The 26,124-nt window shown below is 53.5% G+C and overlaps 10 protein-coding genes across 10 annotated transcripts; 6 read left to right on the top strand and 4 right to left on the bottom strand.

The window, feature by feature from the left end:
• Window positions 1–877: 877 nt before the first annotated feature.
• Window positions 878–1,913, bottom strand: J4E85_010880 (uncharacterized protein; the record flags this gene model as incomplete). Its single annotated transcript, XM_051475083.1, has 2 exons — window positions 878–1,800; window positions 1,874–1,913. The coding sequence occupies 2 exons, from the start codon at window positions 1,911–1,913 to the stop codon at window positions 878–880; spliced, it is 963 nt and encodes a 320-aa protein (XP_051321109.1).
• Window positions 1,914–2,356: 443 nt separating this feature from the next.
• On the bottom strand, window positions 2,357–4,530 carry J4E85_010881 (uncharacterized protein; the record flags this gene model as incomplete). The annotated part of the gene is made up of 2 exons (XM_051475084.1): window positions 2,357–4,268; window positions 4,322–4,530. The coding sequence occupies 2 exons, from the start codon at window positions 4,528–4,530 to the stop codon at window positions 2,357–2,359; spliced, it is 2,121 nt and encodes a 706-aa protein (XP_051321110.1).
• A 1,080-nt stretch (window positions 4,531–5,610) lies between these two features.
• On the top strand, window positions 5,611–8,816 carry J4E85_010882 (uncharacterized protein; the record flags this gene model as incomplete). The annotated part of the gene is made up of 3 exons (XM_051475085.1): window positions 5,611–6,087; window positions 6,173–6,800; window positions 6,847–8,816. The coding sequence occupies 3 exons, from the start codon at window positions 5,611–5,613 to the stop codon at window positions 8,814–8,816; spliced, it is 3,075 nt and encodes a 1,024-aa protein (XP_051321111.1).
• Window positions 8,817–10,378: 1,562 nt separating this feature from the next.
• Window positions 10,379–11,674, top strand: RCD1 (Cell differentiation protein rcd1; the record flags this gene model as incomplete). The annotated part of the gene is made up of 4 exons (XM_051475086.1): window positions 10,379–10,814; window positions 10,864–11,019; window positions 11,066–11,441; window positions 11,491–11,674. The coding sequence occupies 4 exons, from the start codon at window positions 10,379–10,381 to the stop codon at window positions 11,672–11,674; spliced, it is 1,152 nt and encodes a 383-aa protein (XP_051321112.1).
• Window positions 11,675–12,480: 806 nt separating this feature from the next.
• CRP74 (60S ribosomal protein L10a) lies at window positions 12,481–13,235 on the top strand (the record flags this gene model as incomplete). The annotated part of the gene is made up of 3 exons (XM_051475087.1): window positions 12,481–12,664; window positions 12,716–12,795; window positions 12,846–13,235. 3 exons carry the CDS (start codon window positions 12,481–12,483, stop codon window positions 13,233–13,235), a joined length of 654 nt encoding a protein of 217 aa, XP_051321113.1.
• Window positions 13,236–14,350: 1,115 nt separating this feature from the next.
• J4E85_010885 (uncharacterized protein) lies at window positions 14,351–14,991 on the bottom strand (the record flags this gene model as incomplete). The annotated part of the gene is made up of 2 exons (XM_051475088.1): window positions 14,351–14,862; window positions 14,925–14,991. The coding sequence occupies 2 exons, from the start codon at window positions 14,989–14,991 to the stop codon at window positions 14,351–14,353; spliced, it is 579 nt and encodes a 192-aa protein (XP_051321114.1).
• Window positions 14,992–15,578: 587 nt separating this feature from the next.
• On the top strand, window positions 15,579–18,381 carry J4E85_010886 (uncharacterized protein; the record flags this gene model as incomplete). The annotated part of the gene is made up of 3 exons (XM_051475089.1): window positions 15,579–15,604; window positions 15,697–17,572; window positions 17,620–18,381. 3 exons carry the CDS (start codon window positions 15,579–15,581, stop codon window positions 18,379–18,381), a joined length of 2,664 nt encoding a protein of 887 aa, XP_051321115.1.
• A 2,875-nt stretch (window positions 18,382–21,256) lies between these two features.
• Window positions 21,257–22,471, bottom strand: J4E85_010887 (uncharacterized protein; the record flags this gene model as incomplete). Its single annotated transcript, XM_051475090.1, has 2 exons — window positions 21,257–22,370; window positions 22,419–22,471. The coding sequence occupies 2 exons, from the start codon at window positions 22,469–22,471 to the stop codon at window positions 21,257–21,259; spliced, it is 1,167 nt and encodes a 388-aa protein (XP_051321116.1).
• A 545-nt stretch (window positions 22,472–23,016) lies between these two features.
• Window positions 23,017–24,321, top strand: J4E85_010888 (uncharacterized protein; the record flags this gene model as incomplete). The annotated part of the gene is made up of 1 exon (XM_051475091.1): window positions 23,017–24,321. The coding sequence occupies one exon, from the start codon at window positions 23,017–23,019 to the stop codon at window positions 24,319–24,321; it is 1,305 nt and encodes a 434-aa protein (XP_051321117.1).
• Window positions 24,322–25,083: 762 nt separating this feature from the next.
• J4E85_010889 (uncharacterized protein) lies at window positions 25,084–25,494 on the top strand (the record flags this gene model as incomplete). The annotated part of the gene is made up of 1 exon (XM_051475092.1): window positions 25,084–25,494. The coding sequence occupies one exon, from the start codon at window positions 25,084–25,086 to the stop codon at window positions 25,492–25,494; it is 411 nt and encodes a 136-aa protein (XP_051321118.1).
• Window positions 25,495–26,124: the final 630 nt, after the last annotated feature.

A 26,124-nucleotide genomic window follows, 5' to 3' on the forward strand; every position in this document is an offset into this window, starting at 1 on the left:
GAAAGCAGAAATGTCAGCAAAGGTGCGGCTGCAGCAGAACTTGAAGGAATTGCGCCCCTCTTGCTGGAATGGGGGCTGAAAGCTGCCTGATCGCTAGCGGCATCCTCATGCGCCCGGTCTTGTGAACACAAATCAGCCGGAAGGCATATTTGGCCTATCAACGATAGTGTTAGAGGCCGTCCACATGCCTGCATCCCCTCTGCGCTGTTGTAGCGCTGCAGTGTGCGATTCTTGCGACGGCTTTGCCCTACATCCCTCGGGTCTCTCCAGCTAGCGGCACGAGGATGGTGATGGTTTGGTGGGGCATGTCGAAAATAACACTAATCAAGCGCCATCAAGCGCCAAAGCCTCCATCTACTCTAGGCTGGGGGCGGAAGTGACATATCAAGTAAGCCTTGTTAGTGTACAGCGCTGCTATCAAGCAACCCGATCAATCTCCAAGTGTTAACTTCGTGGATACTCCCACTCCGTTGATCTCCCTTTGACGCGCGCTCCAAGACACATGTTCTCCATGCTTCAGCGCCTCCTGAAACAGCTCCGCTCGCGTGCGACCCGCCGAGGTATCGTGACCAACAAGCTGATCGGAGTAAGCCTTCATGTGCCCTGGGCCGCGTTTTCGGCTAGAGCAGCCCCAAGATCGTCTTCGATAGCCACAGCTCTTCAGCCGCACCTTTCCAGTCAGGGTCGGTCCGAAATTCCAGGCTTTCGGTCTTCATTAGATGGTGTGAACTTTGACGAGATAGGTATTCCGTGAGAGACGTTAAGATGTAGATCGTTTATTCCATTTGAACACTCCAATGTGCATGTGAGCGAAGAGGGTCTAGCCGAGTGTCGGCGCCAGCGAACGCCGGCTATGCAAGTATCGTACAGTTCGTAATTATATCTTCTCCTCGACGACTTCCTTCAAAGTCTCCGCTCGTCGAATCAGCTCTTCGTAGACTGTCCAGGCAAGCGCACTGCTCATTGCCTTCCTCGCGATCCTAATACCAAGTCCATCGAACAAGCTGCGCATACCTTCCTCCGCAAGCATCTTCTTGCTCGCCTGTACCATATTGCCGTACTTGTGGGGCATAAGCTGTATGCGCGTTTTGATAGCATCGAAGGGATTCGTAATAGTTGTCCCCAGCCCCGCTGCAGCAACACCCGAGATGAAGTTTATCCCCGCGGATGTGCTGGTAGACAGCTTGGTGGCGGTACCAGACGTCTCTTCAATCTTGGTTGCGAGACTAGAAAGTTTCCGTTTCGATTGCTCGTAGAAGAGGACGTAGAGACCCGCGTAGGGTGCATCGCGAACGGCTGTTGCGCCGAAACCAGCGAAGAAGCCTTTGAGTCCTTCTGTTCGGAAGATGTCTCGAGATGCGGTGAAGAGCGAATTGTACGAGTACAAACTACTCTCGTACCGCACCTTCAGAACGGTTATCGGCATCATAATGAAGCCCGCCCATGTCCGCGCAAAGGCTCCCGTTGCCAGGTTTGCGGTGTTGCTCAGTTTAGGCAGAGAGCTCGAGTGCTCCGCGCCTTTGACTGCTGCATCGCTGCTGCCCGCCGCGACCAGACTCGCTCTATGTCGTAACGCGTTGAGACTTGAAAAGTATATGGCAGAGCCAAACCCTGTGCGCAGGGTACTTGGTAATGTGCCCCTCCAGAACTGACGTATCGGGTTCGGGCCGCTGGCTATCGACTGGATGGTACCGAGGAGGGTGCTCGAGCGGGATTGTTGGACGCGGGTTTTGAGGAGGTCGGCGGGTTGGAGAAGGACGGCAGACAGGATGCCTGAGTTTAGACCGGCGAAGAAGTGGACTGCGCGGTTGTTAGTAATTACAATCCGCTAGCTGTCGCAATAGCAATTATGCTCCTCGCTCTTTCCACTTACAGTAGGACGACGAGCGCTTTCCGCGGGCGCCATCTGACATTGCCGAGGCGTCGAGTATTCAATTCTTATTTTAAGAGATCTGAAGCTGCAATACGCATCATGGTAATAGCCCTGGAAGACTGGCCGCAAAGATTAGGGTGAGAGAGTAACAACGTGTCTGTCGGTCTCACGCGAAAAAGTGTCATGACGACATGTTCCGAGCCTCGGCGAGTCGGTGATATTTTCGCTTGCGTCTGGTACCGCGTCTATGAACACGATGCGTCTGATGAACTCATGAACTCCGTAGACAGTATTAGCATCGTGATTCGAAAGTCCGTTGTCCAAATTAGAACAACTGGCCGAAGCGCATTCATCATGTCGCATTATCTTGATCTTAAGCTCAATCAATATTACGAAGTAGCACCTTCTCAACCCTATCATACATCGCTCCATACATCCCAGACATGACTCCAGAAACCTATCAATCACGTACTCGGTCCTCCATCAGTCCTCATCATCGTCGTCGTCTCCGAAGATAGCCTTGAAAACATCCTCAGAAGCCCGTTCATTCGAAAGCGCCTCATTCTTCTCCACGTCCACAGCTGCATGCCCACTCTGTTCTGTAGGTATAGCTGCAGCCGGGACAGCAGCCTCCGATGCCTGTCCCATCCAAGCCGGCCGCTGAAGCGCAGGACCGTTAGTCAAAAACTCATGTTGCAACTTCTCCATAGCCGACTTGGACACTGCTTCTTCCGTCTGCGATTTGAAGTGGCTTTCGCCAGCATCAAACTCCGGTGGCATGTCTGGCGGGGGCTTGACATTGAAGCGTTTGCAAAGGAGTCGCGATGGGTAGAAGGGGAAACTACTTCGAGTCATGGGACCGTACATGCCTAGCTTCGCCGCCTGCTCTGCGGGATCTTCTGGCTTTGCGGCTGGCTGTCGTAGAAGGTTCACATTCGCTGCTCCACCATCGTTTCCGTTCAAGGTTGAGGATGACGCGGATGTGAATCGGGAGGCCATAATGCCAGTTGTTGGTTTGAAGACCTCGGCAGCATGTGCAAACTCCTGAAGTTCTTTGATCCAGTCGGAGACTGATACGCCCTCCCTTCGTTCTGGCAGGTCCTCCTTCAGTCCTGCTTTCAACTCCAGGAAGCCGACATAACGCGCACGCTTCTGCATGTCCTCAGCATAAGGCATCCAGCCCGTCGCGCCCTTGGCAAGTGCTGCAGCGGCCACACTCTTATCGAGAGTAGGCACGAAACTCCACAGATCTTTTGGTTGGGCTTTGCTTGCGGGCAAATGTCCTTCAGGAGCAGCTTCTCCCAGGCCCTGGGGCAGATCGGCTTTACCAGATAACGCAGCCAACCGATCTCGGGCGTCCTTGGGTATGAAGTCGAAGATGGACTTTCCGGGCAAAGCTTTCTCCCCCAAGAGTGCCGAACGCCCTTTAGCATCCAACGTTGATGCTTTCGCCGCGTCTGCTACAGACTGGTAGTCTTTCGATTCTGAAGTCGGAGCGGCACTTTTGGAAGATTTCCAACCTGGGGGTATCTTCGGTGGAGGATATTTAGGCTTGCTGGTGAGTTCGGTGAGGCCGGCCGCAAACGTGAAGCCACTCAACGGAGATCTCCCATCTATAGATGGCCTGCTCAGCGAGACTAAGGCTTTGGACGAACTCTTCTTCGAGACGAAGACATGCTTCTCTCCTGCCCCGGGCTTGGCGAATTTACTGGGCTTCTTCCCCTTCTTCTCCTTTCCTATGGTCTTGTTGAATGTGATCTTTGGACCTAGTTCATAAGGGTCTTCGTCGTCTGAGCCGGTATCGTTTAGCACACCGACGCCAAAGGAAGACTTCTTCGGCGCAGGTTTCTTCACAATCGATGCCTTCTTCGGACCCTCAAGATAATGCAAGTCGAACTTGGATGGACGATCCGCAGCCTCTTCTTCCACAACACCCAAGCGGGCTTCCGACGTGTATCCCAGGCCTTTGCGACGCACCTCTTCTCGTGGCAAAGTCATAATCCGAGCATCTTGAGGCGCAAACAGATGAGCTGCGTCGTCCTTGGGTCCCGATGCGCCATCTTCCAGGTCAGCATTCCGGCGCACTTTGCGACCAATGCCCTGATCTCGTCGCCAGCCCATCTTCTGCGCAATCTTGACGCCCATTGTCTCCTCCTGGGTCACAAACAGGCCGAATAGTCCATCGTCGTTCGCTTGTCCAGCTTCGCCTATGCCGGCAAAGTTCTGCGCAGTCTCCAGTTGGCGCGACTCGGCTGCTGCTGCCAGATCCTCCTCGTCCATGAAATCTTCGGCTCGCTGGGTCGGGCCATTGGGCTGGTCTTTTTTGCGGTCTGCGCGCGAGGAAACGAATGTTTTCGGGGTCCATCCTTCTTTAGATCCAACTGTATTAAAGTATCTTAGCATAGTCAAGAAGTCTTGCGTTCGTCAAGGTATGGCTCGGAAACTTACCCTGCACTGAAACCTCCAGTGAATGCGCCGTGGAGTCTCCGGCGACCTCGCTCGTCCGTCACGGTCTGCTTCCACACCGGCACGAAAGCGCCATCATCTGCCTCTTCTTCGGGAAGCCCGGTGCCTAGGGATATGTAGGTTGTCGGTCCGCCGCGAGAGCGCTTTTGCGCGTTAGTCGGGGAAGGCGCGCGCGGCCGCTTGTATGCCATGGCGATAGATGTCGGGAGTGGAGTTGCGCAGGTCGTGGGATATTGTTTCGGAACCAGATTCCTTGAGCCAGATTTGGCTAACGCAATCCGTAGACCAGGTTCGTCAAACAGTCAAGCAGTCACCAGTCAAGCGAGGGAAAGTTGAAGCGGATCACGAGTAAGCGGCCGATGGGTGACTAATCAGGCGCGATGCTATTGGCTGAGGGACGCTTACCCAGCCATCAAGCGCAGCCAGACCACGCCCGGTAGCCAACTCAACAAGCCGCACGGGGACTATGAAGTGCACACTTGGACAGTTGTCTACGGGTATGAGTTTCACGTGTCGGTAGAATTCGCAGCGCTCAGCTCAAGTGACTGGACTGGCTGCCGTTGGACTAAGACAAAGGAGTTAGTAGGCAGGGTGGGCCCGATGATGTAGTGCCGCGCCTGGGTCGAGCGGCCTAATGAGCAAGCAAGGCTGGTGTCCGGCTAAGCTCGTTGAGACCCTGATCAATGGATAGAGCTGGAGCGCAATCTTGTGAGATTGAGGCAGGCAGAGACGAAGAGAAATTCGTGCCTCCTGAGGTATTTCTTTGACAGGTATGAATTAAGACAAGGAGGACCGCAGAAACAGGGTGGACGCATTGTCCCGAAGGAAAACCTACCCCACGACAGCGGCCTGGCGTTGGGCGACGAGCTAGGCATGGAGCGAGAGAGCTATCGTGTTTGACCTCCGCCCAGAAATAGCCATACACACAACACATGCACTCGGGCGGGCGCAGTACATGCTTCTCTCGACGTCGATGCTGCATCTCTCTGCTGTAACCCGTGTTCTGCATCCGTCCCAGCAGACGCCTATCTAGACCAGCCTACCAACACGCCGGTGCCAAGTTTGGCGACTGCCATCTACCGGCCCCTAACCTCTTGTACCCTTACGCCGCAGTACCCACCGAGGACAACAAAGTAATCTCTCCACATTGTCACGATAGCCTTGCTGCTTGCGGCTCTGCGCTCGCTCCACGCCCAGTGCGTCTGTGCTAATCGAGGCCCGCATCTGCTCCCTGCGTTGCGCGTAACCGTGGTAGAGGCAGCGCATTCACCATGTCGGCCGCCGCCCCATCATCGCCCGCCGTCGTGCGCAACTCTTCTTCGTCGCGCAGATCCATCGACCGCCCCCATCGCTCCCAGAGCCAGAGCCAGCCCACCGCCAGCCGCGCGCCCCCCGCAAGCCGCCATCAGCAAGGCGGCCTCCCCAACGTCGCCCGCCGAGACTACGAGCAGAGCAACGTCGCCCACGAGCAGCCCTCGCCGCAGCCCTCACGCCGCAGCGAAGACCCAGGCCGCACCGAAGCCACCCGCCGGAGCCACACGCGGTATGCGTCTGACGCGTCGACGACTTCCGCAATGCCCGTCAATGGCGTAGCTGCCGAAGCCAGGCCGGGCCAGCCTCAGCCCGTCAACAAGCGCAGGACCACCATCACCGCACCCAGCACCGGAACATGGGCCCTCGGAAAGACCATTGGCGCCGGCAGCATGGGAAAGGTCAAGCTGGCCAAGAATGCCGAGACCGGGGAGCAGGTGTGTACTTTGGTTGTTTACGTGGGGCATGATGGCGCATCCAGCTGAGATAGAGGAACACTCAAACACGTACTAATCACAACAGGCCGCCGTCAAGATCGTCCCGCGACAGTCCCAGGACCAGCACCAGAGCGCCGCCGACCGCGAACGAGCCGACCACTCCAAAGAAGTCCGAACCGCCAGGGAGGCTGCCATTGTCAGTCTGCTGAACCATCCCTACATCTGCGGCATGAAGGATGTCGTGCGCACAAACTTCCACTGGTACATGATGTTCGAGTTCGTCAATGGTGGACAGATGCTCGACTACATCATCTCCCACGGCCGCCTCAAGGAAAAGCAGGCGCGCAAGTTCGCTCGACAGATTGCCAGCGCCCTGGACTACTGCCACAGGAACAGCATCGTCCACCGAGATCTCAAGATTGAGAATATCCTTATCAGCAAGATGGGCGACATCAAGATCATTGACTTTGGACTGAGTAACTTGTTCTCGCCTAGGAACCAGCTCAAGACGTTCTGTGGAAGTCTGTACTTTGCCGCCCCCGAACTCCTCCAGGCCAAACAATACACTGGCCCGGAGGTCGACGTCTGGAGTTTTGGCATTGTGCTGTACGTCTTGGTCTGCGGCAAGGTGCCGTTCGATGACCAGAGCATGCCACAGCTCCATGCCAAGATTAAGAAGGGCCATGTCGATTATCCCCCATGGCTGTCCGCAGGTATGTTACACCAACTCAGAATTCCATCCCTAGCTAACCTCACCAGAATGCCGCAACCTCATCCACCGAATGCTGCAAACTGACCCCACCCAGCGACTGACCCTCTCGGAGATCATGAGCCATCCCTGGCTTACCAAGGGATTCAACAGCCCTCCCGAAAACTATCTGCCCCACAGAGAACCCGTGCAACTACCTCTGGACAGCGAGATTATTGAGAAGATGCAGGGATTCGACTTCGGTACAACCGAGTACATCACCACGCAACTGACCAACGTGATTCAGTCAGAGGAGTACCAACGCGCCGTGCGAACAGCCGCCCGCAAGGCGACCGCACAAACACCAGAAGCGGAGAAGAAGAAAGGCATATTCGACTTTTACAAAAGACGCACCTCAATCGGAAGTCGAGAGCAGTTGACTGCGTCGTCGTCCGAGGACATCCAGCGGGGAATGGATCCAGTCAACGCATACAGTCCTCTCCTCTCAGTCTACTTCCTGGTCAAGGAGAAGAGAGATCGTGAACGACAGGAAGCCAACCCAGGTCCTGTCGCCATGCCCCAGGAGCCCGACGAGAAACCTCTGAAGATGCCGGATCTTCCGCCACCGCCAGCGGCGTACACCAACTCAGCTGCCTACGAGATGGCAGGTGAAAAGCCCACAGGCGGAAGGTCGCGACCAAGAGCTAGGACCCACGGCGAAGATGACATCACCGAGGGTCTGAAACGAGTCGACCTAAATAACCCGCCCCCGGTGTTGCCGCCTCAGGTTGAGCAACCGAAGAAAGAGGGTGCTGCTGTAGGTTTGTTGCGCCGCTTCAGTACCAGAAAGTACAGGAGTCATGAGAAGGACCGGACCGTTGAGCCCTTGCCTCCACCAACTCCAGCAGTCGCAATTTCCAGTCCCGCCGAACCCGCACCGGCCCCAGCGCCAGCCACCGTACCGAGAAAGAGCTTTAGCATTCGAAGACCGCGCGGTCGCGAAGGAGGTTCTGCATCGTATCTTCCAGACAGCGCCAACAATCAACCCGAGTTACTCTCACCTCCCGGCACTGGTAACAGCGCTGCGCGGAAACTAAAGGCACTCGGTCGCTCCACCAGCGTCAACTCGGCTGATCTCCGGAGACGACTCAGTCGACGCGGTCGATCTTCGGAAGACCCTGGAAACCCTCCGCCCACGAGTGGATCAGACAGAACAGATAGATCCGAATTGAGCGCGAATAAAGTTCGACCAAACAACGATGCTGCTTCCGACGATCTCACTTCGAGTCCACGGCCCATGCAAGCTTCCCGAGCGAAATCGCTGGGCCATGCCCGAAGAGAAAGTATTCAAGCGAGGAGGATGAAGAGAGAGGCAGCAAAGGAAGCCAACGTACCCGAAGAGACAGATGCAGAGCTTGCAGAAGCGCAAGCAGAAGCTAGTCGGAGTCCAGATGCTGTGAAGCCTGTGTTCCTCAAAGGTCTTTTTAGCGTCTCAACAACAAGCACCAAGCCCCTTCCTATCATTCAGGATGATCTAATAAGGGTGCTCGACCAGCTTGGTGTTGAGTGGACCGAAGTCAAAGGTGGCTTCCGCTGTCGACATGCACCCAGCATCGACATGAACAAACCCATGGATTCGCCAGCGTCCCCACCAAGCGGAGGGCACAAGAGAAAGATCAGCTTCGGCGGCTTCATGGGTGGCGACAGAGATCGTGACGAGTTCCGAGACAACCACCGAGCACCCGGGACACCGAAATCGCGATCACGGCCATCTCCTGCGGACCAAAGCTACACGAATACCGACGAGTCTGACGGCAGCGAAGAACGCGACGAGCGACGACCACGACGCGCATTAGCGGCGGGCGAAACATCGACGCAGGTGCAGAGCGACATGGGCTCTAGCATGAGTCTGGTGTTCGAGATTTTGATCGTCAAGGTCCCGTTGCTAACACTGCACGGCATCCAGTTTAAGAAAGTGGATGGGGGTACATGGCAGTACAAGAATATGGCTCAGACTATTCTATCGGAGCTAAGACTTTGATTGACGATAGTTCGAGTATACATATAAGAAGAAGAAGGGGTTTAGGCGTTTTCTCTTTTGATTATTTCGCGGGCATTGATTGGTAAGCATGGTTCACTTCTACGATGGGCTTTTGTTATGTTGCAATTGTAATTCTTTTAGTGTGGGGAGGGTTTGGTTTGGCTGGAAGCACCGTTTAAGGGTGAAGACACCCACGAATTTCATATGTTTATTCTTCTGTTGTTCTGAAGTAGGGTGAGAGCGGGGAGTAGTAGATTAGACGAGATAGTCTTGGATCTCGTTTTAGGAATGTTGAATCGCTTTCTGACTATGCTTGTGGAGTGTGTCTGCTAGGGACCCTTGTGGTGAATGAGGTGCAAATGCTAGCAACACAGAGCTGCCTCGGTAACTTTGCCATGGTGAGGCTGTGTGTATGCAGGTCTATCACTACACGGGCGTGCCATCGTAGAAGCAAGCCACGATGGAGCTTGCACCTCATACAAGAATAAACCTAAACAGGTCTAAGCCTACATCGACGTTAGGTCACCCACTCTGCATGTTTTCATGTTAATGTAGGCGGCAGGCCTGTTTGGTTGTTTCCTAGATTAACGTGCTCGGTACCTAGGTATCTTCCCACATCAGAACCCTTATCGCTTGGGATTAGTGCTCTTCTCAGAGCATCCTGACGCATTAACAGGATCCGAGTGCTCGACTGTATTAGTCTCCGGCCTATTCTGCGGTTGATTTAATTGCTACCTATGTGTGCACGACAAAGCACGCGCTACATATCTACTACTCTGCATTGGATGCTCGACAAGCGAGTTATGACTCTATCCTTGCCACAACAATGTTGACATCGACACCGTTCGACAATGTCATCGCTGGCATTGTGCGTCCTTTGTTAGCCTGCGGATATCTGGCAGAAGCAAAGATCTCTCAAATTCTTCTAGATGCCAAAGCCCATTTCATTCGCACAACGGAGTTTAGCATTAGTGACTGCGCGATACTCAAAGACATCATATCCAAGCATACAAGCGTATCAACTTGATTTCTATCAACTTTCTTGCTCTTACTGGGCCGATCTGTATGAAGTTTCGTCCGCCTTTCGCGTTCGGTTTAACAAGATGCATAGTATTGTTTAGTCCTAGAATAGATGTTCTCCGCCGGGTTAAGCTGTTCCTCGGGGTGCTGTTTACAAAAAGGCGGGTTACCCACGGGCATGCTCCGACTGCATCGCCCAGATGTTGGAGGTCGTCTTAAAACAGTGTTGGAGCCATTGGCGAGCAGTTGCTATAACGTGTTTTTGTTCAGCGTTTTCTTGTACGAGGTGAAAGTATGTAGAGATGGCTGCTTTACTGAGGAAGCATGACGCCAAAAATAGCTGACTAACCGTGGAAGGCCCCGGCGCTAGCGGGGTGTTTCGCGACTCCATGAGTGCTCTCGAGTGCTGCCAGACTCACCACGTCCGATTCCCCACCGCGTGACCCCGAAAGCAATCGCCGCCTCACCATATAAAGTCGCGCAAACCTTCTTATCTTACCTCCACCTCACAATCAATACGAACCTGTCGGTAATCGCGGCCAATGCAACATTTCCTCGCGCAACAGCAGCAGCAGCAGCAGCAGCAGTACGGCGACTGGCCCGCTCAAGCTCAAGCCCATGGCCATCACCAGCAACCGCAGCACCATGTAGGCCAGCACGGACAACACCAAGCCCAGGCCGCCCAGCTGCACGCTCAACAACAACAGGCCCAGGCCGTCCAGGCGGCTGCCCAGCGACAGTACCACCAACAACTCGCCGCCAGCAATGGCACCACCCTTCCCGGCAACAACGCCGTCCCCCGCGGCCCCGCGAACGACGTCCAGACCACCGATATCGGAATGACGGAGGAGAACAGGCGCGTCTTGGAGTGGATAGCCCAGCTCATGAAGCCTGCCACGCGTGAGGCTGCTCTTCTGGAATTGAGCAAGAAGCGAGAACAAGTTCCGGAGTTGGCTCTGATTCTCTGGCACTCTTTCGGTACGCGTGTTGTGTTGTCGAAAATGCGACGGGATACTAACGACTCCAGGTGTCATGGCCTCGCTCCTCCAAGAGATCATCTCCGTCTACCCTCTGCTCAACCCGTCGCAATTGACCGCTGCCGCTTCTAACCGTGTGTGCAACGCTCTTGCGCTTCTCCAGTGTGTCGCTTCGCATACCGAAACTCGCGGCCTATTCTTGAGCGGTAAGTCAGACATCGCACTGAGGAGACGTAGCTAATGCACTCACAGCGCACATCCCGCTCTTCCTCTACCCGTTCCTCAACACAACGTCCAAGTCGCGGCCTTTCGAATACCTGCGTCTTACATCTCTCGGTGTCATTGGCGCTCTCGTGAAGAACGACTCTAGTGAGGTTATTAACTTCCTCTTGACAACTGAGATCATCCCGCTTTGCCTGCGTATCATGGAGACTGGCTCGGAGCTCAGCAAGACAGTGGCCATATTCATCGTTCAGAAGATCCTGCTAGACGACATCGGTCTTGCCTACATCTGTCAGACCTACGAGCGCTTTTATGCTGTCGGCACCGTACTCAGCAACATGGTCAACCAACTTGTGGAGCAGCAAACCGTTCGCCTGCTCAAGCACGTTGTTAGGTGTTTCCTTCGGTATGATTACTCCATGTCCGTCTTTTGTACTTGTAACTAACTTTGCCAGCTTGAGCGATAACGCTCGCGCTCGCGAGGCGCTTCGCCAGTGCTTACCAGAGCCTCTCCGCGACGCCACCTTCTCCTCTGTTCTTCGAGACGACGCAGCCACTAAGCGCTGTCTTGCTCAACTCTTGATCAACCTCTCTGACAACGTCGTCGATGCCGCCAACAACCAGCAGCTCATGCACTAGGAGACATGCAATGGGGAGCACAAAACACCTCCTCTGCACATCTGGCACATCTGGCACAGGTACCTTCGATGATCTTGAATACCTCTCCTTCGCCTTTTGTATATTTCTAGCTTCGGCTTTTGCTTCATTTGGCGCGGCAGTACGCGTAGACGACATACCCCTCAGTTGCGATCGGATTGGGCTTACGAAAATGGTGCGGCGGATACGGCGTTAGGGTTTCTCACACGGGATACCCCGTAGCAACACTGTGCTTGGGCACATGCTACTTCCTTTAACTTGTGTTTATCGACTTTGTTCTTCTTACTCTCATGGTTATGGCGAGGAGTTTTCGGGCATTGCATGGCGTAGTGCACTCATCAATGCACGGATTCTAGGAGGAAAAGTCAAGTGTATAGTATCATTTTTTATTTCTTCTATGCATGCGAGCAATGCAGAAGCATGTTTCATCGACACTCGTGCAAGCTAGTCGTGATGTATTCTTTGTAATTGCCAAAAGTGACATGAAGGTATTCGATGCAACCCGTCTAGGGTATGTGTGGATTGACATGCGACGTATCCCTTTTAAGCACAATTTGACGGCGATACCCATAGCAGAGAACACGAGCAAAGGTGAGATGTTTTTTTCCATGTCAACCTTGGAAAGTGACTTCCATCAGTCGTCCAAAGCGGACTAGCGCGGGCTTCGCTAGCGGCGAAACGGCCACAGTCAAGCGACAAATCCGCCGCCACTTTTCTCTCTTCTTCAACCACCACCGCTACAGAGCCACCAAAGGAAACGATATCCTCTGGGAGACACATCAGCCAACATGTCGAAAATCTCTGTCGCCGGCGTTCGTACGAACGTTCAACAGCTCCTTGAGTACTCCAACGAGACCAAGAAGAGGAACTTCCTCGAGACCGTCGAGCTCCAGATCGGCCTCAAGAACTACGACCCCCAGCGTGACAAGCGTTTCTCCGGAACCATCAAGCTCCCCACCCTTCCCCGCCCTCGTAAGTCGATACCAGTCCGCAGAGGAGAGAGCGCATGCTAACAAGCTCCAGGCATGAGCATCTGCGTTCTCGGTGACCAGCACGACATTGACCGTGCCAAGCACCATGGTGTCGATGCCATGAGCACCGATGTAAGTATCCTCTGAAGTCTTTCGCCTAGACATGTCTAACAACTCCACAGGACTTGAAGAAGCTCAACAAGAACAAGAAGCTCATCAAGAAGCTCGCGAAGAAGTACGACGCCTTCGTCGCCTCCGACGCCCTCATCAAGCAGATTCCCCGTCTCCTCGGACCCGGTCTCTCCAAGGCCGGAAAGTTCCCCACACCCGTCTCGCACGCTGAGGACCTCGCCAACAAGATGAACGAAGTCAAGTCCACCATCAAGTTCCAGTTGAAGAAGGTTCTGTGCATGGGTGTCGCTATCGGCAACGTTGGCATGACTGAGGACGAGCTGATCGGTAACATCATGTTGGCCATCAACTACCTCGTCTCGCTTCTTAAGAAGGGATGGCAGAACGTGGGCTCCTTGACCATCAAGGCCACCATGAGCCCCCCCAAGCGTCTCTACTAGGGACTTGGTCGCTACGTCTGCTGGGTTATGTCGTGGCGAGCTGTCGAAAGACGGCTTGCTATGAATCACGATCCTACGGAATCTCGATGGAACGAACAATGGGTCTAGCTAGCTTGAATGCATGCATGAACCCATGAATATTGTCTTTGCCGTGAAACCATAATGTGATTAAGCCTTGACCTCCACGCTGACTGCGCATGCGATGAACCTATATGGCGTCACTGAAGTCTGGACCTTCACTTTAACACAAGCTATCCCATTGCAGCCTGATATCCGCGATCCCATCTCGAATTTTCACATCGCACGGCCACCACCCACTCTACCAACCTCTCCCGCCTTGCGCCCCACCACCGAACTTTTCCCATCCAAACCTGCAATCCTCTGTGCGCAGCGCTGACTAATCCCCACTCTAGCTCCTTGGCACCGCCTACAAAAACACGCACGCCTCCGTCCCTCGTTCTGCTTCTCCATCATCAGTTAGGAAATCTACATCCTATGTATATTATCGTGGCTCCACGCAAGTGGCATGCTGAGAGTTGTCCCTCCTTTCTCTGTGGACAGTTCTCCGTTCCCGGCCCCGTAGATCGATATCCGCCCGTCATCCTTACCAATTGCAATTATCCGTGAAAAGATGGATTGGAGTTGTGGGACGGTGTGGGACACCTTTTCTTTGTGAATGTGCAGTTTGTGATTCAGTTCTGGCTTCGGCGCTCAATTCGTCAGAGTTTGGACGCTGCGATGATGCTGTCTTGTCCATCGTGCAAACATGGTATTGCGATGCTGCGCAGAGCTTTTCGAGGTTTTTGTGGGGCATCTCAGCTCAACGCGTTGCGACTTGAGAGAGACGTTATGCTTCAAAGACACGCGATACCAGAGTGCGCTCAAGCTACCATCAGCGATGCATTGCTACCTAGGTACATGTAGGGTATATCGGGGTTAAACTTGGCTGTGCATATCGCCCTGCCCGCGTTCGATGGCACAGGAACGGCCCTGTAGCTGGCTGCACATCACGTTCTCTGCTCAGACCGCATGGCCACGTCTAGATATGCAATGAGATGAGATTATATACTCTGCCACATTATGTATCTATGCACCGTCTACACAAGTCCACCTCATCACCGTGGTGTGTCCCTCCACTTGTCGAACGCCACCTCAGCAGACTCGCTCGTAATGCCACACCGTTCACCCAGCATACTCCACGTCCTCATCCGTATAATTTTCTCGACTGCCCTCTCATTGCGCATGAGCATGGCCAAGCTCTCCGTCCTCGCCTCCTGTGGGAAGTAGCGCCCCGAGTATGGATCTAATCGCTCATCCACGGTCCTCTCTCTCGCTTTGGCGTCTTCGATCTGCCGTAGTACACTGTCCGGATCGTCTGGGTCTGGCGATGTCGCAACACCCGCGCAGTAGTCCAAGACATCTGATCGCACTGCCCAGCTCGGGAACAGCACCTTCTCCTTGAACCCCTCACATTGCTCTGGCTGTAGCGACCGACCATGATCAGGTGACGGCAGCTGTCGTGTGCTTGTAGAAGTCGGATCGAAGCCTCGTTGTGCGGGTGTGAGGAGGGCGTTGAGGTTCTGTGTTATGGAGTCGTCGATTGCGCCGCGCGATATGCGGAGGAAGTCTGTTTCAGCCGACTTGCGCATTAGTTAGTGAGCTGGCTAGCAAGTCTATGAGAGTGCTGACCTCGCAGTGCGGTTTGGTTGAAGCAGAATTGTGGCGTGAGGCGAGGTGCCGCAGATGGTTTCGACATTTTGGACGGCGAGGAGGGCTGAGAGGGGGTGGTAGAGGTAGACGGCTCCGAACGTTTCCAGAAGTAGTTCGCCAGCTTGAAGTCAGTTAATATTAGTAAACGCGGTGTTTTGTAGAGCTGTAAAGTTGCAGATGTCAATGCTGGAGATGCCGCCTAGTCCATGGCGTGTAATGATGTCAGCACCCCATCCAAGGGAAAATAGGACAGCTACCTCTGCAAAGCACAACTATAGACAGAAAAGCTAAGAGAACTACATTGCCTTTGCATCTCACAGCAGTGTATTTCCAACACTAATGTAGGCTGCAAGGCACTTGTTCAGTTTTCCCGTGAACGCGATATCAGCAAGGGTCTGCTCGCTCGAGGTTCGCGTTTGGCAAGCGCGTAGGAGGCGCGCTTTGATACCCGTGGACGCGCCTGCCGCCTGGAACACCATGCCCTTCCGCTTCGCTGCCTGTTGCACTTCAACAACTCGACTCCATTTAAAGGCAGCGCCCTCAATCCGATTGTTGCAGTCGTCTTCCATTTTTCTACGCCGCAATTGCCCTCAGCAGCCTGGTGGCGCACACGACACTCGCACTTTCGTAGCCATGGCTCCGAAGCAGGCCACTCTCGGGTATGTAAAGTCTTCTCAGACTACGTTAGGGTGCGGCGACGGCATTGGAATTCTCCTACGAGCCAATTGTACAATGCTTACGGTCTCTGCAGAAAGTTCTTCGGGAAACCCAACGGCGACGCAGCGAAGCAACAGTCGAAACTCTCCTTCTCCACGAAGCCGAAGCCTGTAAAGAAAGACGTAGAGGCCAAAGAGGAACCTAAGTCATCGCCAGAAGAGGTGAAGAAAGAAGAGAATGACGATGTCGATTCAGACGCAGACGTCAGGGCGCCTGCCAAGGAGAAGGTAGAGGCGGATGACGATGCGATGGAAGTCGACAGTACAACCTCCGAAACTGGAAAGAAGAGGCAAATAAAAGAAGAGGAAGAGGAGGAGTCCGAAGAAGAACCCCCAACAAAACGACAACGGAGAAAGCCAGCGCAGGAGAAGGAGAAGCCAAAGAAAGCAGCTGCGAAGCCAAAGGCAGACAAAGCACCAGCAAAGTCGAAGAAGGCGGCTGCTAAACCGAAAGCTGCAACACCAGAGGACGACGACGAGGAAGTGTCAGCGCCGGCAAAGGTCGCGAAGGGCAAGAAGAAAGAGGCGAAATCGTCACCTGTACCCGAGGATGATGCCGACTCAAACAAGGAAGAGGAAGAGATTGTGAGCTCCGAGGAGGAGCCAGAAGAGGTCAAGACCAAGGCGAGGAAGAAGGTTCAGACGACGCTTTCGTCCAACACCAAGGACCCATATCCTGACTGGAAACCGGGTGAGCCAGTGCCATACGCCGCACTCTGCACAACGTTCTCCAAGATCGAAATGACGACGAAGCGCCTGGAGATTCTCGCCCACTGCTCGCTCTTCCTCCGCCAAGTCTTGCGACTGACACCATCTGACATGCTCCCAACCGTCATGCTCATGGTGAACAAGCTCGCAGCCGACTACGCAGGCATCGAGCTCGGTATCGGCGAGTCTCTGATCATGAAGGCTGTCTCCGAGAGTACTGGTCGAAACCTACAACAGATCAAGAGCGACCAGAACGAGATTGGTGATCTTGGACTTGTTGCAGCGAAGAGTCGATCCAAACAGCCTACCATGTTCAAGCCCAAGGCTTTGACAATAGAAGGCGTACGCAAGGGCCTCATGGGGATTGCTACTGTTGAAGGACAAGGTGCTCAAGGACGAAAGGTGGACGGTATCAAGAAGCTTCTATCGGCAGCTGATGCGCACAACTCGGGCAAGCATGTTGACATTGAAAAGGACAAGGGTGGACCTAGCGAAGCCAAGTTCATCGTCCGGACACTAGAGGGAAAGCTTCGATTGGGTCTTGCTGAGAAGACTGTGGTAGTCGCTGTCGCGCAAGCTATGATCTTCCACGAGATGTCACAGAAGGGCAAGACGCCATCGACTGAAGACTTGGCAAAGGCCGAGGCCACGCTGAAGACCGTCTACAGTGAGCTTCCCAGCTACGAAGTCATCATACCCGCTATGCTTGAGCACGGTATCATGAACCTACGAGAGAACTGTCGCCTGCAGCCTGGTGTACCGCTCAAACCTATGCTTGCCAAACCAACAAAGTCAATCACAGAAGTTTTGGATCGTTTTGAAGGCAAGGACTTCACGTGCGAGTACAAATACGACGGCGAGCGTGCTCAAATACACTTTGTCTCTCACGACGCAAAAATGGAGCTGGCGACTGCTGCTCCTACAGCCGGCAAGAGCGACCGTGGTGTTTCAAATATCTTCTCACGAAACTCGGAAGACTTGTCCAAAAAGTACCCTGATATTCTGGCCAAGCTGCCTACCTGGGTCAAGGAAGGCACCCAAAGCTTCGTTCTTGATTGCGAGACGGTTGCTTGGGACATGGTGGAAAAGAAGGTGTTGCCATTCCAACAGCTCATGACGCGAAAGAGGAAAGACGTCAAGGTCGAGGACGTGAAGGTCAAGGTCTGCGTATTCGCTTTCGATCTCCTCTACTTGAACGGCGAGGTAAGCTTCTTGATTCCTACTTACCGCATCGTCGCTAACAATCGCAGGCTCTCGTGACCAAGTCTTTCCGTGAGCGTCGTGAACATCTCAATGAAGCCTTCATACCTGTTGAAGGAGAGTTTGCACTCGCCAAGTTTGGCAACACCAACGAGCTGGAAGAGATCCAAATTCTTCTTGAAGACTCCGTCAAGGAAGGCTGCGAAGGCCTCATGGTAAAGATGCTGGACGGACCAGAGTCCTACTATGAGCCATCCAAGCGCTCGCAGAACTGGCTCAAGGTCAAGAAAGATTATCTTGCCGGCGTGGGCGACTCTCTGGATCTTGTTGTCTTGGGGGCCTATTATGGCAAGGGTAAGCGCACAAGCTGGTATGGCGCCTTCCTGCTCGCCTGCTACAACCCCTCGACGGAGAAGTACGAGACTGTTTGCAACATCGGTACCGGTTTCTCGGAAGCTATTCTTGAGACTCTCCACAAGACGCTCTCCGAGATTGTTATCGACCGCCCTAAACCCTTCTATACCCATTCTACCGGCAACAAAGACCAGCCCGATGTCTGGTTTGAGCCGCGCTATGTCTGGGAAGTCAAGACTGCCGATCTAACCCTGTCTCCACGATACAGGGCTGCCGCAGATGAGGTGTCTGGTGGCGGCAAAGGCGTCAGTCTGAGATTCCCCCGATTTATCAAGAAGAGAGACGACAAGAAGCCTGACCAAGCAAGCTCAAGTCGCATGATTGCTGAGATGTACCAGAGGCAGGAGAGTGTCAGCAAAAGCAAGGGCCCGAGTGCTGATGATGACTTTGAATATTGAGGTGGTGATGGTTCAGGTCAAGCGGAATGGGGTACAATATTGCAGGAAGATATTTCATGTCCTGTGACGAGGATTCTATAGCATAGTAACGCCGAAACTTCCAGGTCGTTGACTCGCGACCCATGATGAAAACTGACTCGCTCATTCGCAACGACGTACTCGAACAATCGAAAGCTCGTATAGTGGGAATCTTGGCCTGCTCTACACTAATACCATAACATAGATGCCCTAGTAGTACATATCTCCTTCTAGTATTGCTATTCATCAAGGTTTCCAAACCACAAGCATGGCCACAATCGACGATATCCTCGCTTACAAATAATCAGTACCACCCCAACGGTGACAAGGCGGCCAGCTTCGTCAAGCAGCCAAGCCGGCCTCCGTCCAATTCACGGCATTCGCCATCGCAGACATCACGCTACGAAGACAAACACATCGAGAAATCCATGAACCATCGGCCCACAAACAGGCCACAACAGTCCCCACATTCTACTTCTGCAAACTCCACCCTGGCCCTAGCTCCCCTCGCCTTGGGTCTGTGAGAGAAGAGCGGCACGAACCTCCGCGCTCCACTAGGGCGTCGTTCCGGCGCAATCTTAGCTCCTCATTGGCCCAACGTGTCTCCCGATCCGATTGCGGCATCCTCGCGTAGTGTGACTGCGGTCTTGGGAGTAGGATAGTGATCGCGATTTGGGGGCGGTGCTCCGCGGAACAATTCGCCGGTGTGGGATGGCTTCACCTTTTTTCTTTGACGCAATTGGATTGCCTGTTTAAGATGGGTGTGAATCAGCGCAGGGGATTGGTTTGGATTTGGATTCCGTGGGTGTGGCTAATGTGGTGGGCAGAGCATGATGCAGGTGGTGATTGAAAGGGGTGTTGCTGGTACGATTATGCTGGTGAGAGACACTTTGTTGTAGTGGATCTGGAATTGTTGGTGCTTGCAGCTTGGAGTCTTCTTGTCTAGATGATACCGGTTTCAATACATTGTGCATGCATCCTTCTCGTTGTTTGTGTCACTGGCGGCGGGAACAACAACTAGGTAGGTAAATCTCGCGAGCGGTGGCTTCGGTCTTGCAGATCAGCAGCTTCCGATCCGAACCAAGCCTGTCATCCGAGAAGGGTGTAGGATTAGTCTAGCAGAAAGCTAGAACGAACTGCGAATATAGGTGTAGTGTCTCAAGTTCCATTGAAAAGTCATGCTATGACTAGGCAGTGCAAGGCAGGAGCAAATGCCTATAACCGGCGCTTATAACCTAGCATCAGCGCCAACACACCCTCGCCAGTACCAGAAGGTCGCAGAGATTACTTACAATCGGCGATATACCACAGCACCATGAGTAGCAGTCACAGTACCTGGTAGTCCAAAAGCCCCACTGCGGCACACGCACCCACATCTACCACCCAATACAACTGACATCGGGCAAATCAACCGCGTCCCATTTCCACGGACCGCACTGCCCACACCCCAAACTACCAGCTAACAGTGCCGAAAAACCCATAACCAGAAACAAGCCCCCATCCCAACAATCGCATTTGGGGCGACCAAGAAGTGAAACCCCCATTAGTAAACTTTTCGGGTTTAGTTCATCTGCAACAATGCGTATGCAGGGTCCATGACCCGGTGGCGAAAGGCAACGCTACAGGCCACGCGATCGGCGGATAGCGTGGTTAGCGACGTTCTTACATATCCGTGAGGTATCGCAAGAGCTGTGGCAAGATCGAGGAATTCGAATCGAGAAGACGTTTGGTCCGCAAGCGGGCGGAGCGAGTGGGTAATATTGATGTTTTGCGAGGGTGAGTCGTATTGTTTTCTGATAAACCAAGTCGGCTTTAGTTGTACAAGTACAGTCAATCCAATTTCCGAATGTTCCTTTGAACTGGGTGTGCCTTTCTGTGCACTCTCCGGTTCCCTTTCACTTCTCAATTCTTCGCACCTTTTTTGCCCCCGACTGTTTGCATCCTATCCTCTTCCTTATGCACGCGTAGGAATCTGTCTTGAAGCCTCCCCTTCCTTTGGATTGGCAGATTGCTTGCAGATTTCTGCTAAGCAGAAGAAGGAAGCAACCCCCGTTAGGCGCCGTCTCGTGCGTAATGCAACCGCAACAGACCAGTCCAGCTATTTCCGGCGACAGTGCTGCGGCACGCCCTCTACGCCCTCTCCTCCCTGCAGCCTCACCGAGAGTAGAGGCTCCACCATCGCAACCGAAGCGAGCTCGCGTCTCTCTAGCTTGTGCAGCCTGCAGAAGTCGTAAAACCAAGGTACCGACAGACCAAGTACATTGCATGTATATAAAGCAACATCAGCAAAGTAGCCTTCTGATCTTTTGAACCCATAGTGTAACGGCGACCGTCCCATTTGCAGTGAATGCACGTCCCGCGATTCCGTGTGCCAGTACACGGAAACAGAGAACACTCAGTCGAAACGTAAACATCAAGACCTGGAAGAGTTGTTCGAGATGCTCAAGTCGCTGCCGGATGAGGAAGCGAGTGAGATCCTGGCGAGAATCAGAGCTGGTGTGGATCCGAGAGACATTGTTGATAGCGTGAAGCATGGTAATATGCTTGTACAGTTTGCTGCGACGTTTGGAGAAAGCAGGGGTAGTGTAAGCAGCGAGGTTGATGGAGGTAGTGTGGGCGGAAGTGGAGATTTGTCGGGCGAAATGCAGGAGCCGGGGATGGATGCGGACTCACCATCCAAGCAGAATAGCTGACGAACTGAATCGAAGATACCTGGCATGCGTCGGCATCGACGTGGCGGGTCCATTCCTGGCTGGCCAGGCGTATGTCAGACCTGCGAAATGGCCCTTTTCCAAGTCTATCCCGAGCCTTCGATGCACACCTGATGCATCTATATTCATCGCACGCAGTCGTACAATCATGCGGTGAGATCGTCTTGGTCTGTGTGTCGAAACAGATGGTCCCTGAGTTGTGCCCAAACGTACCTCTGGGATGAATTGCCGGACGTTTGTACGTATGATATCATGTTCTTTCTAAAGAGGTTGATTTCCCATTCATCTTCCGTCCATGTCCAGACGTCATCCTCAAACAATACCTTGAGATCGACCTCTTCGCTATGATACTCGACTTTGACTACGAAACCTTTGGCTCTCAGCCCATGGTAGGTGCGAGCGACAAGTTTCAGGAACAGTGAACCATGATCCCAGCCCGGGCCCAAGTCTTCTTCTTGTCTTATAGCCAAGGTAACAACTCTAGCCCGGGTCTGCATATGGCGACGGTGTTCGTTGTGAGTAGTAACACGTTCAGTGTGTGAAATGTCCAGCAAAGCCGTGACGCCATCATTGATCTCTGAAAGATAGTCTTCTCGTGTATACGCCGTTGCATCCGCCGTGCGCGAGCCTTGATCGTGTGTCTTGCTCTCCTGAATCTCGGAGAATTCGCTGTCAGTCAGCGCGTCACACTGGAAGGTCACACGCAGATCCAAATTCCTTGCCAACTCTTCCATGGTAAATCCAACACCAAATGCGTCTCTCCTCACAAAGTCCGCCACGGAAGTGTCGAGCAATAGGCATTCAGCCACGGGATCCTTGTCGTCAATTGGGCGCAGGTCTTTGCCAACGACATCTCGGAATAGCTTGAGAGCCTCTTTAGCGAACACCAGTCCTACGAAAGTCTTGTCGATGAAATGAGGTGGCCGAAGGTTCATGTACAGCATTGATAACCCTGCTGGTGTGTCTGGATCGTGATCTACGCTGAACCAAGGCTCATGGAATAGTTCCCACCAACAGATTACACTGCGAGTCGGATCGTGTTTCTCGTCAGGTTGCCATAACTGCGTGTAGATGTTATCCCGCAGCTCTCGCGGTAAGTTCAAAACACGTGCGACGACGTCCATGTTTGCAGCATTCGTGTAGCGAATAATTGCTGCATGTAAAACATCGGTCAAGTGGTCATAGCGACGCAGCCTCTCTTCCACGCCATCCTCGGATGATGCGGTACTCCGGAGGTGAAGTTTACAGTTGAGGCTGGCTCTATGGCTGTAATTAACTTTGGAAGCTGACGGCTGTCGCAGCACTTACTGCTTGAGCTCGCGTTCAGCGCAGTCTCGCGCTTGCTCGAATTGCCGATACATTGTTGGCGCGTCTGTATTATAAAGAACCATACCTAGGTAGACCCAGACGTTGGCGAGACGGTTGCGCAGATGATGTAGAGGCAAGGGCAGTCGTTACGAGGCGAGGTACGATTCGTTAGCCACGCCTGCGGGTGACTCATCAAAAGGCGTCCATCCGCAGTAGATATCGACTACAAGGGTACAAGGCTCACTCTTCATTCGTACACGTCCCTGGATGTCGCCTATCACGACCGAAGCTCTGGATAATAGCTGTAGGCCTCGGGTACAGGTGGACGTTGCATCGTCTCGACGCCCCGTGATTCCAGGGCTCATTCCGCGTCTAGGACAGGGGATAGTCCCTTGAGATAATTATTCCCAATATAGTGAAGTTGCTTCCAGTTGTCAATCAGGCGTGGAGGCTACGTGATGTTGCTAGGACTTGAGTGTCCGACCTTCAGTCGCGGTCCTATCGATAAGCAACGTTAATCGCTTCCCACCCAAACACCTAAGCAACGTGCCCTGCAGACGGCTTGGTGATCGCATCCCACGATATCACCACCTGCGCCATGAAGCCTGGCAATCTGCCAATGCGCACACAGTCGCGGCCAGTATGTCAGTTGTGTGACTACATACTGCAGAAGCCTGCAAGCCGCCGCGCATTCCTCTCCGCATCCTCCCTCCGAACACCCTCGATACGGCGGCAAAACGCGCGAACCACGACTCTGACACCCCGTATATTGGTACGAAGCATCGCGACAACACCTCGGACGGCAGCAGCGATTGACACGCGCGACGATGGCGGCCTACATACGTCGGACAGAATTGCGGCGTTGAAGAGTCACCTTGCCCAGGTGGAGGCGCGAATACAGGAAATATTCAATTCACCCAAGGTCGAGAAGGAGCACGTTATAATGGAAGCGTTTGAAGGACTGGACAGCATTGCGCAAGAAGCCATTGCCATACGCGCACGCCAGCCTCAACTACAGAAGGCGGCAATAAGGCAGAGCTCAGCGGGCGCCATACTCTCTGGACTGGACGGGGACGAGACGGCGGAGACGGCGAAAAGAAAGAGCTCGAAAATGCTGGGACTGGATGCCCTGCCCTCGCCATCGTATCTTTCGAAGCTCGCGGAGCGTCTCCTAAAGCACGAGAAAGTCTTCCTATCACCGAACGTCCTCGCTATATACATCCACCTGCAGCGACTACTCGCCCGACCGAAGACTATTCCCGAGGCACTCTACCTCTACGCCAACAAACCTGTCCCAGTGGAAGGCTCGTCACCACCCAAGTTCTCCAAGCCCTCGCCCAAGTCGGCCAAGCAGGTCATTCCAGCTGATCTGGCTGACGAAGCGCTCACGGCCGCCATCGACGCGAAAGACCTAGCACTGGCCCTCGATGTCGTCGACCACACCTACCGCGCTCCCGCATGGCGGCGGCATCGCATACTCACAAAGATGGGCTTACCGGGGGTACTCGTCGGCCTCACCCCACTCGCTCTCTACATGATCGCCCAAGAGCTCTCCGTATACAGCGGCTTCATCGACCCGTGGACCTTCAAGCTCTACGCCTTCATGGGCATGAGCACGTATGTCTTGTGCACCGGCACGCTCGGATTCGTCGCTCTTACAACATACAACGATCACCACGACCGAGTGGTCTGGAGGCCTGGTGTCCCGCTGCTGGATCGATACATAAGGGAAGATGAGCGGGCGGCGTTGGATCGTATTGCATGCGCATGGGGTTTCAAGGAAGTGTGGAGACGGGGTGATGAGGAGGGTGATGATTGGGAGGGGTTGAGGCAGCTGGTCTTGCTCCGGGGTATGGTGCTTGATAAGCCGGATCTGATGCCTGGTATGAATCCTGGAAGATAGTGGAAGTATGTATCAAAGCAATGGACACGTATCACATTCTACATAGCACACGCGCCCTGAGATTTTGAATTCTGTATATTAGCGGCAGACTGGTATACCCTATGTTTAAGAGAGGTGCAAAAACATGCTTCTTAACGCTGGACGACCCTGAGATTTGTCTTTCGGGTTTAAGCTGCGTGGTGCTGTAGTAGTGATAGAGTGATAGCTTGTACGCAAAAAGAGAGCATCTCATCGCGGAAATCAGCTTTCATGGGCAAAAAAGAAATCGGTTTGTTGCGACACCTGTGTGATTCGAACACACGCTCCCGAAGGAACTGGCTAACTTTCCGGTGAAGGACTAGCAGGCCAGCGCGTTAACCACTCCCTAGAATTTGGATTAGTAAGCGTTGATGGCAGAGGGACTGGAGGAGGTCGTACGCCAAAGTGCCGGAAAATCATGTATTTTACTGATTGATGCAGTTTCGACCAGATAGTAATAATATATACCAGCATGCTGCGTTGTTAGAGCATGAGCAGCTTCCAGGCAGCGGTTCACAAGAGCGGTGGATGATTCAGTGGGCTCAGGCAACAGCTCAGCAGTATGGCGGGGTAGCTTCGTTCTTTTGCCCCACCAGATGCGGTCATGTTCCACACAGACTACGCCGCAACTTTACTCACCAAACCTTACACACCCCAACTTCACAGTTCGACTGACGTCCCGGCTACTGCCTGCGAACCCAATAAACCCTCAGACCACGCGCTACTCTCGAACCACCTCCCGCCATGTCCGCCGACGCCGCCCCCATAACCTTCACGCGCTTCTCCAAGGCCCTCGAGGACCTCTCCGTCGAATCGCTCTACGCCAAGTACTCTGAGCTCACCAACCAACTCACACACCTTGAATCGAGCAACAAGCAGCTCGAAGAGTTTGCGCGCGAAAACGATGACCGCGACTGCTACGAGGCGCTGATGGAGAACAAGCAGGTCATGAAGAGGTTCGAGGAACGGAGGGAGGCGATCAAGAACGAGGTCAAGGATGTGAGGGGTCTGCCGTGGAGGCCGCGCGAAGAAGAGAAGGTTGATGGTGCGGTCACCAACGGCAGCGTGGCTCCGGCGACGAATGGTACCGCGGCTGAAGAACAGAGGAATGGTGATGCGCCGGCGCCTGAGGGTGACGATGGCGTCTATCTTTGAGGCGTTCACGACACGGATGCGATACACAGGACACGCGCGGGGTACTCAGCGGAGTCGCGCAGACGCGCGTGCGAGTGTTCGTATGGCAAGAGCAAGTTGCCTGAGTGGACATATATATTGAGTGTTACATGAGAGTACGTACATCTGCTTCCACTGCGGTTCTTCAACTGACGGATTTGCAGTATACGGCCCTTTAACTACTACATTTTCGAAACACATTGCGTTTACGGTCCTGGGCACATTTCATCATGGATGAAGACATGTATGGCTTCACAAACCCCGGCTTCACCCATATAGCCAGTACTCAGACATCTGAGTTTGAGGGACCTCAACTCATCCAGGGATAAGGCTGGGGTACTAGAGGAGCACTTTCCGTCGTTGCTAGTGGAGCTGCAGGATTTAGGCAGTAGCAGCACCTTCTGCGATCCTGCCATCTTTCCAACACAGTGTAATTGTTACCGGCAGTTTCGAATTCCAGTGAGAGGGGCTCATCATGAGGCTAAATAGATGGGTATGCGATGCCTGTAATGCCAAACCATTATACATCTGCTAATGATATAACGACCTTCCAATCACAACATAATATCCATTCCGACCAAGTAAGAGCCTGTGTAATCGACAGCTTGCAGT

The sequence above is a fragment of the Alternaria conjuncta genome (assembly GCF_024043145.1).
Source record: "Alternaria conjuncta strain BMP 0040 chromosome Unknown scaffold_27, whole genome shotgun sequence".
NCBI classification, from domain to species: domain Eukaryota; kingdom Fungi; phylum Ascomycota; class Dothideomycetes; order Pleosporales; family Pleosporaceae; genus Alternaria; species Alternaria conjuncta.